The sequence below is a fragment of the Pygoscelis adeliae genome, unplaced genomic scaffold (genome assembly GCF_000699105.1).
Source record: "Pygoscelis adeliae isolate BGI_AS28 unplaced genomic scaffold, ASM69910v1 Scaffold85, whole genome shotgun sequence".
In the NCBI taxonomy this organism is placed as follows: domain Eukaryota; kingdom Metazoa; phylum Chordata; class Aves; order Sphenisciformes; family Spheniscidae; genus Pygoscelis; species Pygoscelis adeliae.
Window position 1 is genome coordinate 7884204 of NW_008824900.1, and position 12761 is coordinate 7896964.

Sequence of the window (12761 nt, forward strand, 5' to 3'; positions counted from 1 at the left end):
CCTCCCCCCCCCCCCCCCCCCGCAAATCAAGAACATAACATCATTGTGGTTTTCAGTACTTTTTAAGTGGTTCCTTATACGTTTTGGAAGCCAGAAAAAGCGGGTGTTTGGTTTTCTCTTAAGACATCTCTACAGTAATAGCTTTATAAATTGACTTTTAAAAGATGTAGAGAAAGAACTGTTGCATAACCTCATAATTAGTATAATTCAGAATTAAATACCGATGCCTATTTCATACTTAAGGAAATAGTCAGCACTTATGTGACAACCTATTTAGTGAACTTTTCGTCCAAACTCAGAGCATGTGATGCAGACTCTGACACCTCTCTACAAGTGAATAGGGTGGTGGTGTTTGGAGGACAGTTAGTTTTCTGCAAACTTTCTAATAAATCCTTTGCACTAGTGTGAATTTACTTTATTTTTGTTTCTTATGAAGCACGTATACCTTGGATGAATGTGCTTTTAGTGTTCCAGCGTAAGAACCATTTTGTGGTTAGCACAGATTCGCTGAACTTGTAGCAAAATGAACATACTTTCCTTTGCTAGTACTTCTGGATGTACCAAAGTAAAATATCCATCTCCTTAATAGAAAATGTAACTAACTGCCTTTATGCTCTATTGCTTTTTTGGTTTGCCTTGCTACATTGTGTGAGGGGGCAGGGGGAACAAGGCAAGAAAGAATTAAAAATGTGGAGGCAAGAGCCCTGCAGTCTCCCCATTGTGCTGAGACAGCAACAATATGTGGGGGGGTTGCAGGGTGACCTGCAAACACAGCCGCGCGGCAGTGGGGAGAGGACAGCAGCCACATGGGGATGGCAGGGAGGCAGCAGCCATGTGATTGCTGTGGTTAGGTGTTGCAGCAAGGGCAGGGCCCAGTGAGCCGTCTGCGGTGTGGACGGGTCTCTCCTCGTTCCCAGCAGCAGTCACCTGAAGAGGAGCTGGGCATGCTGCTCTTACTGGCAGGTGTAATGAGGGGGCTCATGTCTCTGAAAGTGCTCGACCAGATGAGAAGGCAGCTCTCATTTGCAGCGACAGCAGGAGGTCAAGAAGAGTAAATCAAATCAAATTGCAGTTATTCATAGTGAAGATAAGAGGTTTTGGTTTTGTGCTAAGGCAAAAGTTAAGAGGAGAATGTCTAGGACTGTGATTTCTGGGAGAGCAGGCAGTAAATTAAGGTGAGGTACTTTGCAGCTTTTCTCTTTCATTGCGGAGACTGATTGCTGCACGGATGATCGTTCCTGTCCCGTTATGAAATAACTTCAGAAGGCAGGAGTGTTCTCTACACAGACATGGGTACTTTGGTATGCAGACTATTTTCTGAGACACGTTTTTTCATTTGTCCGGTCACATGTTTTGATTATATGGTGATGTGGGGCATGCACTTTTTTTTTTTTCTGCTGAGACAACTGTGGCAGTGACAGCGATTCATTTACTTGTGCTAGAATGAACATTTGCTGCTGCTTTCCTTCCTCTCCAAGCTCAGAGATTACTTACCTTCCTTTGGGTTGGCTGTGTAAGCTTATATGTTGTTTGAAATAAATAAAAAAAATTTCTTTCACCTCAAAATGTGCAGAATAAAAGGTTCTAACCACTGAAAAGTTCAGAAGGGCTTGAGCACTCGTGCTGAAAAGAAATAAGAGTCAGAGGAATTACAGATTTTCCAAAGCACATGTTTCCCTGGTATTCCTCATAAGCTTAAACTAGATATCAGTTTGTTACTATATTTAGCAAATTTGCTTGGAGTCTCATGTGCTCAAATGAATTTTTCCAGAGCAAGCTGCACTCCGGGAAATGCACATGCATGCCTGTCAGTAGTATCTCCATCCCAGCCATGTAACACCTCTTGGCTTTCACCAAGAATTCTCTTTTTCTCTTTGCTAAAATTTGATTTCATGGCCTCAGTCTCTGTTCCTGTAAAATAAAGATACAGCATTAATTCTGAAGGATGCTTTGAAGTATATGGCTAAACAACTTGAATGGGATTTGGATACTTGGATATTTTGAAATGTAGCCAGGAAAGTGCAAAAGAATGTTACTATCAGAAATTTTTTTGTGAACTCTTAGCATATATAGGAGGTCTTCTAGGGTAAGAGGGGAAATATTGTTTTTAATTTGTGATTATTAACTTAATAAACTGATGACTAGATGTTCTAGTGGTTTTTTTCTTTTGTAGGATTAGAGACATAATAGAGGTTTTTCATAACTCTTTTAATAGCTATTTTGCTGAGGCTGTAATGGTGGATGGTTTCTGTAATTCCTGTATTATGATTCTTGGAGAGAATAATTTTATCTAGGTAACCAGCAATACCTCAGGTTCTGGTACTATGTTAGTACTTTACTTTTAATGACTGTAAACACTTAGAGAAATGAAGTTGTCCATACTTCCGTATAACTTTAACAGGCTTTTGTGAATGAATTTGTGAACAACTTAGCATGATCTAATACACTTTTTCCCCCCTTTGGATTCCCCATTCTCCTGGCATAAGCATTTCTTTAGATAAGTCAATTTTGAATTGTGTGCTAATTATTATATATGCAATATATTTGAAACAGTGGTGTCCTTTTGTTAAGCAAAGGAGAATTATAATTTCAGAAGTCTCGAGTGATGTGGGAACTTCTTTTGAAAAAACAGCATCACTTGAATTACCACAGATTTTGACTGCTGAGTCTTGAGTTTCTTTGCAGTTAAGCATACATTCATTTTCTGTAGTCTGTTTGAAACAAACTCAAAGCAATCATTGGATCACAGGCATGACTGCCATTGCAGTTGGAGTGATAATACAGCAACTATATTTTTATTTTGTAGCTGACGCTTTTTTCAAAGCTGCAGTGAGCCTTGTTCCTGAAGTGCCAAAAATGATCAGTGTAGATGGAAAGATGCGACCTTCTGATGCCTTCCTCCTGGAATTCCTTTGTAATTTTTTTTCCACGTTATTAGTTGTTCCGGTAAGTTGTGTGTGTATGAATAGCACATAGGCTCGTAGACTATTTTGACTTTCCTGTTCAAAAATTTAGAGTAGACTGGACTTTTGGGAGTGGGAGATGCAGTGGTTAGTCTTCCATGAGCAAGCTGAACTGATTTGCTCATTGGCTGCAAAATCACTCACCCCAGTGCAAAATGGGGAGGTAGAACAATTGTTCAGAGGTTGAGGTGCAGTGTTGCCTCTCTCAGTAGCACCTTGTACTTAACTGGATTTGGGATAGAGTGAAATCTTGCCACCATTTAACTGTGTAAACATCATTTACTGTTTTAATAGATCCTTGCAGAAAAGTGGTATTTTAGCTGAGCACTCATAAAACCTAATACCTAAGGAGAGGAAAAATACAGAGCTCTAGTTTCCGTTAGTTTCAGTTAGTTTCTTTGTTATAGGTTGCCTAATCTTTTGAGTGAAAACAATAATTAGAAGATGTGTTTTGGCATAACCTTCCTCTTCTGATGAATATTTCACAAAATACTATCGTTCTATACCCCTCAAATTTTTAACCAATTGCCAAGTTTAAATAGATATATATATATGTAATCTTCCTTCCTATATATTCAGCTATAGCTAAAAGATGAGGAAAAATTGTAAACTAATCTGGAAGACCTGAGATAAAACTTACATAACTGAAGTATTTTATTGACCTTAGAGAAGACAGACAGACAGATACTCACAAGATTTCACTGCAGTGGAAATCTAATGCTTGAAGATTTTTACCTCCCTCTGTTAATACCTCTGGCCCTCTCTGAGAAGATTCTTCTTCCCCAGCAAGGGTTGGCTTAGTATCATGGCATGTTTTTTAAAAAAAAAAAAAGAAAGCTTTTGAGGTTTATTCACTTATTCTTGGAGAAAGTAGATTGTTCCTCCTCACTGAAATATTCCTTATGGTTTCCTCCTTCCTTTTTTCTTTGACTACATTTGGTGAAGCAGCACACAGTATAGTGCTGTCCAAATGTTCATAAACAGAGCAGTGTATTCTCCTTTTTCCAATGGAAGGGGTCTCCCAAGCCATGCATATTCAGCAATGTGGAGGTGCTGTGTTGTTAGAAGGGAAAGGGTAGTTGCCACTGTGACATGTTTTTGCTGTCCACTGCCTGCAGAAGTAAGGCTTTGAAGGAAGACTTATGTCAGAACTGGATGCTCCTCAGAGAAATGACTCAGATCATTAACAGATGATTGAAGGAGGGAGATCCAACCTCTCAGATTCAGTAATGGAGAAGAACTTGCAATGAAGTAACCAGGATTCAGAAATTAGCTTCCATAGTTTTTTCTCCTATTTACTTTACAGGATACATGATCAGAAGGAAATGTCCCCAGTGGACTGTGGTTTGTCCTACGTATGTTGATATCATTGCACCAACTGCCAGCTTGAAATAGGCTAGGTGCAGTATTAAAACTGCTTGCAAAAACTCATAGATTATGTAAAGGAGATGTCTTTATAATTATATTCCTTTCATATTAAAAGATTGTTGATTGTCTGTAACTTTGACTTCCCAGTGTAGGTGTTCTTCTGAATCTCATAATTATATGAGTAATATACTTGTTTCTATAGCTTACTGACATTATTTTAATAAAAAAAATCCTACCCAGTTGTTTAATTTTAGAGGCTTAGCTGTTAAGAAGCTGACAATTAATTTTGTACTACCCACCCCCGTGACTAGAGAACAAAGCATTTCAAAGTTTGTCTGTGAAGGCTGCCTAGATCAAGTTCATGATTACGGGTCAAATGGACATTTTAGAAGGAAACTGGAACACATTTTTAAAAGGATTTGCAGGAAGCACACTTCAGAAAAGTAGTTGTCAGCTTTAATTATATTGTAGTTTTTGCTTTTATAGGGCTAGTATTGTGACTCTAAACCCCTGAATGACCGCAAATAATCCCATTTTTGTTTTGGGGTTGTTGTGTAGTTGGTTTTGACTTATTTCTTTTCTTCTCTGTAGGACCATCCAGAACAAGGAGTGTTGTTCCTTGTGCGAGGATTACTAAATGTGATCCAGGATTATACTTGGGAGGATAACAGCGATGACAAAGTCAGGATTTATACTAATGTTTTGCATCTGCTGTCTGCAATGACTCAAGAAGCATATATCTACCATGTAGATAAAGGTAATACGTAAGGGTGGCTCTGGATCCTTGCATTCCACTATGCAATTTGTAGTATTGTGTTATCACCATACCTAGTTAATGAAGATTAATGGTAGTCAATCTTACAGAACGGATTCTTTTCCTATGCAGGTCCAGGTATTGTAACAAAATAATTGCAGGAGGTGGCTGCCAAACAGATGTACAGTCTGTTCTTTAAAGAGAATCTGTGCAGAGTGGTTTACTTAGTTTGTTCCTGGTGGTGTTGATGCAAATACTTAGAACTGTGAACCTTTCAAGTAAATATCAGAACTTTATACATATGGAGGGTTTTCTTTTAGTCTAAAGTATCAGCTTGATTTGTACTTATCATTGGTGTTTCATTCACATTTATTAACAACTCCAGTTTTCAGAATGTAATGCCTAGTCTTCATTATTTAAATGATGTATTTGCTGCTTTGAAGGCAGGCTTTCAGTTTTGGAAATTGTGGTGGTAACTTACAAAAATCTTCAGAATAGCTAGAAAAAAAATTCTAAAGATTTTGCATTTTATAAAATGGCTGTAGTCTTTCTGTAGTAGCATTTTGATTGCTCTAAAATTTGAGTGTTTGCCTTCTGATCATAGAGAGGTTACTAAATTAAGGTAGACTATTAGTCGAATCTTTTAAAGCATGCTGGTAAGATTAATTAGTCTGAGGGGCCAAGCTAGTTTGGCTTTTTCTCTTAGTTGCACAGGGCTTTCACGAAGAGGCAGGCTGGAACATATTCTGCAGTTCTTCTGGTGAATAGTCTGTCAGAGTTACCAACCATGACAAGAATATCTCTTGCAGTTAGCAGCACATAAAATAGTTGTCAGTTGAACAACTACTCTATAGCAAATCTGCTGTTCCAATTCTGTAAGGAAATATGGTATAGCTGCTTTTTCTTTCATTCCATTTTTTATACAACCAAAATAACTGCATAATCCCAAGATGAGAAATTTAAATGAATTAGACTTCAATGGAGAGAAGCATGGAAATATAAATTAGTAATTTTTTCCCCTGTAGTTGGGTGAAGTTTTTTTTCTAGGTGAACCATGTACCTTAGCTTCTTAAAATGAAGTTTACTCGGGAACAGGGGATCACCATTTATCTTATGTGCTCTCTGATTTACCCAGAATACACTTAAACTTACAAATTTCTTGTAGCTTACTTCTTAGTAAAACATTATAAATAAACGAGGCCAAAACACGTGTTTAAAATCACAATTATATAAGCTCTAAAACCTTCAAGAGTTCTCCCTCCACAAAATCCTTCAAGGGCTTTCAAATTGAAAATACACTTTCTGAATTTCTCTCTGTGACTTTGATGTAATCAAGGTTTTATTTTAGGAAAAAAAAATTAAAATGCAGTTTCCTTTGAAAATCTTGTTGTTTTCACTATGTAAAACATAAACTGTTTGGCCCAGTCCTGCTGCCATTGAAGACGACGGCCATACTCTTCTAAACTGATGGGAGCGGGGAGTCTGTCTCTGTGGAATAAGTGAAAATTGACACTATATGTTGCTTTGCATTTAAGTCTAGCAGTTATTTTTGAACTGGCTGCATCCAGGAATACAGGACTGGCTTTAAGCTAGAAGATTCTTTTCAATGTTTTGTTCCTAAAATCAAGAGGACATAGTAGCCAACCAAGTGGTAGGCACTTAAACAAGATTGTTCTGTTTGTTTTTCATGGAGGAGGGTCATTTTATAACTTCCAAACCTGGTCTTCTATAAATAGATGGTGTTTTCAGTAGCAAACAAATGCATAACTCTTTAGCCAGACCTAAGCTTGAATTCATCTCTGCAGTTGATTCCAATGATACCCTGTACGGTGGAGACTCCAAGTTCCTGGCTGAAATTAATAAACTCTGTGAAACAGTGATAGCACAGATCCTGGATCATCTGAAAACCCTTGGAAAAGAGGAGGTATGTTCTTACTCAGCTTGAATCAATACAAAACCAAAATTGCTTTGGAGTTGAATAAACGGACCACCTTCTTGACCAGGCATTGGTCTTTTGGAAAGCTCCAGGAACCTTACAATGAGAGGAAATTAGGTAATTTTACTTGTTTAAAAAGTGAGTCAATCACGTAGGCACGCTTGTGGTGGAAAGACCTAATGATGTGAAAGAGATCATGTAAAAATTATAATACATTTTTAAGATGCAGGCTAAAGTTACCTGCTTAACTGTATGCTGTACATGGATAGTCTGCTAGAACCAACACGCAGTAAAAGCTGCTCTGGTATACTCTGTGGTATCGACTGTGGCAGTGCACCAAAGGATGTGATTCTGCTGCAGTACAGAATGATGATTGCAGAACAGCATAGTGAGGTTAGAGTTAGCTTTAAATTAACCGGCTTGAGTCCTGGTGTAGTTTGGTTATGGAAATATGATGCCCAGTGTGGGACAATTTTTTTTTTCTTATGAGAGTCTTTCTGCCTATAATGAGCTCCATGATGCTGGTATTGCAATTATTGGCCTAACCTAGAGAATTGGAGACAGTGCCACAGTCACTCCTTTGATTGCAGTATAGTTACGCCTAAAATCTGCTCCATGTCCGTCCTTCCTGTTGTTTCCTCCTGGCTGTCACCTTTCTCTCTCTGTAAATAAACTGTATTTTCTTGCCAGCGAAGTTAACAGTAGCCTGAAATGTCCAATTCTGTAATGGGCCAAGTGAAAATTCACAGTTAGTCTGTTACTGGGTAAAATACAGTGGAAACCACCTTTACTTTGTAAAAGTTTTGCATCCCAGATGCTAGGATGAAGTCAGGAGAGAGGTGCAGAGGGAGGGAAAAGGTCTTTTGGCTTTACCTTGTTTTTAGTACAGGGTTGTATTTGTTCAATATAAAATAAAGAAAACTCTAGGCAGCTTATTGGAGTTCAGAGGCTCTGAGAGATCAAATACAGCTTAATGGATTGTATATGAAAGGCAGGTGACTAATGTTTTCAGTATTACTGAAATAATGAGAACTTACTGTTCTGCTAATGTACCTGTTTCTGAGATTGAACCCCTCCACAACATCCTAATCACCGCTTACTAAACTGCTGCATAATGATAGAAATCTTGTGGCTTGTAGACTGAAATGGGAAGGCAGGGGATGATTAATTTGATGGAATTTTTTAGATAGCCTGTTTGCACAGTAGCCTGTAGTGTTTGCCAATACAGAATGTGTTAAGTGATACATATTTGGAGGACACTATGCTAAGTTTAGCCTTTTCTCTCCTTTTGCTATCCTGTTTATCCTTCTTTGAGCAATTGTAGAGATATAAGATGAATAAATCCTTTGCTCAAATGCCTCTACATCATTGTACACATCAGCACGGTGAATAGCAGTTCTTTTTCAGAACAATAGCAGAAAACAACCATTCTTGCACAGCTAAGAATGTCCAAGCGGGTATTGGAAGGAGATTTTTAACAGAGTTTTCAGGACCGTGGGTTGTATATTGAGGATTTTTTGCGTGTGACTCCTATATGGAGTATGTGGGTAGGAATGTTTGTAGTCCTTGAAATCTGTGGTTTCTGAAAGGCTTTTTTTTTTTTTTTTCTCTGCTTTCAAGCTTAATACTTTGAGTAATGAGATCCTGTGTTATTTCACTGAAGCAGTTGTTGCATAGAAAACTGGATTTAAAGCTAAGCAGCTGTCATGGTTTAACCCCAGCCTGCAATTAAGCACCACCCAGCCACTCGCTCACTCCCCTCCTGGTGGGATGGGGGAGAGAATTGGAAGGGTAAAAGTGAGAAAACTCGTGGGTTGAGATAAAGACAGTTTAATAAGTAAAGCAAAAGCCGCGCGTGCAAGCAAAGCAAAACAAGGAATTCATTCTGTCCTGGTATCGGCTGGGATAGAATTAATTCTTCTTCCTAGTAGCTGGTACAGTGCTGTGTTTTGGATTTAGGATGAGAATAATGTTGATAACACACCGATGTTTTAGTTGTTGCTAAGTAGTGCTTGCACTAGTCAAGGACTAGGACTGCTTCCCATGGGCAGGCAGGTGCTCAGCCATCTCCAGGAAAGCAGGGCTCCATCACGCATAACGGTGACTTGGGAAGACAAACGCCATCACTCCGAACGTCCCCCCTTCCTTCTTCTTCCCCCAGCTTTATATGCTGAGCATGACGCCATATGGTGTGGAATATCCCTTTGGTCAGTTGGGGTCAGCTGTCCTGGCTGTGTCCCCTCCCAACTGCTTGTGCACCCCCAGCACTCGCTGGTGGGGTGGGGTGAGAGGGAGAAAAGGCCTTGACTCTGTGTCAGCACTGCTCAGCAACAACAAAAACATCCCTGTGTTATCAACACTGTTTCCAGCATAAATCTAAAACATAGCCCCATACCAGCTACTCTGAAGAAAATTAACTCTATCCCAGCTAAAACCAGCACAGCAGCATGGATATAGTTCCTTGCCCTGCCTTTGCCTCTGCAGCCTTGGATTTACTCCTCTGTCCATCCTTATTTACAAAGGGGGGGAGCACTTATTTTGCTTCGTTGAGTAAAAGTCCTTGAGGAATTTAGATAAAAATTGTTTTGTAAGAATGAATGTTTTTTTGAGGAAGCTGTTGTTGCTGAGGAAAGGGGTGATGAGAATATTGTCAGAGACCTCCATTTGTGCTAATGTAGAACCGATCATAAAATCACTGTGGTATTTGTATTGCTTCAGTGTTGGTGACCTTTTATTATTCATCTGCTTGGCTGCTCATTTAAATGAACAAGCCTCTGGTGATACTGGGGTTTTATTGGTTCATTTGCTTTAAAAGCTATAAAGGAAAATATTTTTTTCTCACAATAAAATGCTTTCACCAAGATGGCAATTTGGAAGAGAACAATGCATCTTATGTTAACACAGCATGGTCTTTTCGCGATATTAGAGAATACTTCATTTATGTTACAGTGTTTGAATGGAAATTTTCAGTTCTGGACCGTTCTGTAAAGTTGAAGTGGTTGCTGATCATGAGAGCCATGTATCAGTGAATCCTCTCTGCCTTTGTGTGGGTGGAAAACTAATCTTACGCACTAGGTTTCTTAGAAATGTAAATACCTTGCCTCTTGCTACTCAGTGATAGATGTCCAGACGGAGTATGTTTTGTTCAAACACCACTGTTGATCCAAAACATTAAGAGCATGTTGTTGTGTCCCCGGCAGTGCCATGTTAGGATGGCAGTCTTCCTGTGTGCCATATGATACATACTGGACTTTTTATAGTAAGTATCAAAAATGGAGCTGTAGAAAGCAATTCCTGGGTATGCTCTTGAGGCTTCTCCTTTCACCACAACTGACTTTTAATTTTATATAAACTTATAAAAACTTCAGTTGATTTCACATGTGTTTGAATACTAAACTACAAGCAGAGTTGGACATAGTTCTCTGTGTGTGTGTGGGTGTGTTTTAAATTGAGAAGAGGTTGCTCATCCTGAAGGATTTTGTGTCATTGGCCAAGATTTTCTAAAGGTGGTTAAACATTTAATTCCTCTTTGGGAGGAGGGAGGCAAGGGAATTTACCTGCTGCATTTTCCAGAAGACATTGCAGGTGGTGGAGGTACCTGTTTTGGCATGCTTGCAGCTTGCCTGCTGATGACCCAGCAAGAGGATGGGTGCATTGCAATGAGGAACTGTGGCTGGTGAGTGCATATCAACTCCACTTCTTTGTCTCAGAGTTGGAGAGTCCTAACTCCCAGATTAATCCTTTTATTACACTGTTGTCTCTGGCATGCTGGTGGAGTTCAAAGACTAGAAATAGTTTGATTGGGAACATTGTTTCTGCATGTTTGTAAGTTACTTGGTAAATGGTATAAACCAAAACAAATATATTAGGATTCTGCTAATGGCCTACAGCAGGATTACCGAGTATGGCTTTGGAAAGTATAGTCTGATTCTCCATGAACCGCAAGTTCCACACGGAGCACACCTTTGTTGGATTAATTTTAGAGGGAAATCAAACTGATGTGAGCAGCACTATGAATATTGAAAGCTTTAACAATAGATTAAGGACTCTGAAATAGAGATGAACCTACCGTGGTGCCAGTATAGAGCTAGGAGTAAAATGTTTCAGCCTGCCGTAACTAAGAGGTGTGTTACTGCACCCTGAGCCAGCAGAAGCTGTCACTGAGACTCTGAGTACTCTAGAGGGAGTTTCTGGACTGCTCTTTCAAGGGTTGTATCCAAAAGAAAGCACTTTCTCTTCTGATCATCTCAGTGTGCTAGAGGAGTGGTGAAATAGGGCATATGCGTCCTCTTGTGTGGTATATGAGCTCCCAGCTGCAGCTTGGTTCTTGGTGTTTTCTCAAATTATTATTTCCTTTTATTATAAATGAACTCGTATTAGCTGTCATTGGTGCTAGGTGCTTCATTTATCCCGTGTAAGGACAGTTGTGTAATGAGAGAGTTGAGAACCTGGTCGGTCCCATGCAGCTTGTAATCTTTTCCAGTGAACTAACAGATGTTAAAAGGTTCCCAGAGGGCTTCACGTGAGAGCTTTCAAGGAAAGGCAAGGCTGCCTGTCATGGCTTTCTTTAGCAGTATCTAGATTTGGATCACAAGGATGTAACCAGTAGCATTACAGTAGTGCTGGAATTAATTTCAGCCTAGATAGTTCAGGTAATACTAGCAAACAGATGCTATATCAGCATGGAGACTCGGCCTAGACTGATATATGTAGTACCTTGGAGGAGCCTTACAGCCCATGCTGAGCTCTGTGCTGCCACAGATAGACTGTTAACAAGTATCAGAGCCAGTTATTTTAAAGCTGTACACGGGAACAGCAGCAGGCTAGACTCACCTTCAGAGGAGCAATGTATCTAAATACACAAATGCTTTTCTAACAGAAGGCTCAAGGTATCCTTATGACATAGATGTCTGGCAAAAGTCACTGAAAGACAGGAATGAATATTTTAATTGCTAGCCAGAATTTTGTGAAATACAAAGTTACATGGTCCATTATATGAAAGATCCTATTTTTTTGTTATGCTATATGAAATTTGGACATTGCTCTACACTTTGGTGGAGGGGCTAGGACACAAGGGGGTCACATTCTGGGATGATGTAGTTTGTTTCATTGTCATCAGCATTATTCCAAGATCATGGAAAATGCACTGCTTGGAAGGCTGGCAATTCTTTTTGGTGTGGGAATTGCTAGTCCCATGATGTATGTGGTTGCCAAATAGCTGAGCTGTTGCTTTCTCCTTGCTGCCTGTGAATACATCCTGTGAGTTGGAGTTCTACCCACAATTCAGTCTCAGTAATGTCAGCAGGCTTGGCAGCATGCTGGCATAGATGTCTCCCTCGGGTTGGAGGTCAGTGCCATGTTACAGAAACATTCCTGTGCATCATCATGTGAAGGCTTGCCTGACTCTTGTTTGTTTTCAGATGTGGTGGGATTTACTGCACACCTGAGCCTGCCTCTCTCTCCACTTTGCATTGTGTAACTGATGACTAGATACCAAAATCCTGTCTGTTATACCTATCCCAATATAATCAGAGTTAGTGCTCATCTCATTCTTCTAGCTTTTTAATGTGTTTCTAGAGCCTTTTTGAAGTATGATCCTTTTTGAAGTACATATATTTCAAATTAGTCAAAATGTCATCCTTATTTTAAAGAATGGATTTTGTATTTGCATTGATACTGCCTGGAAAACCTCGCTAGTTGGTATTCAGACTGGAGTACTGCTGCTTTTGCATTCTGCCCA

At 39.4% G+C, this 12761-nt stretch overlaps 1 protein-coding gene across 1 annotated transcript in view; it reads left to right on the forward strand.

Annotated features, from left to right (window-relative positions):
• LOC103917594 (chromosome unknown open reading frame, human C16orf62) overlaps nt 1-12761 on the forward strand; it is a 54444-nt gene that overhangs the window by 38220 nt on the left and 3463 nt on the right. Inside the window, 3 exon segments of the mRNA XM_009324781.1 lie at nt 2807-2946; nt 4923-5088; nt 6891-7009. Of these exon segments, the coding sequence (XP_009323056.1) occupies nt 2807-2946; nt 4923-5088; nt 6891-7009 (425 nt within the window).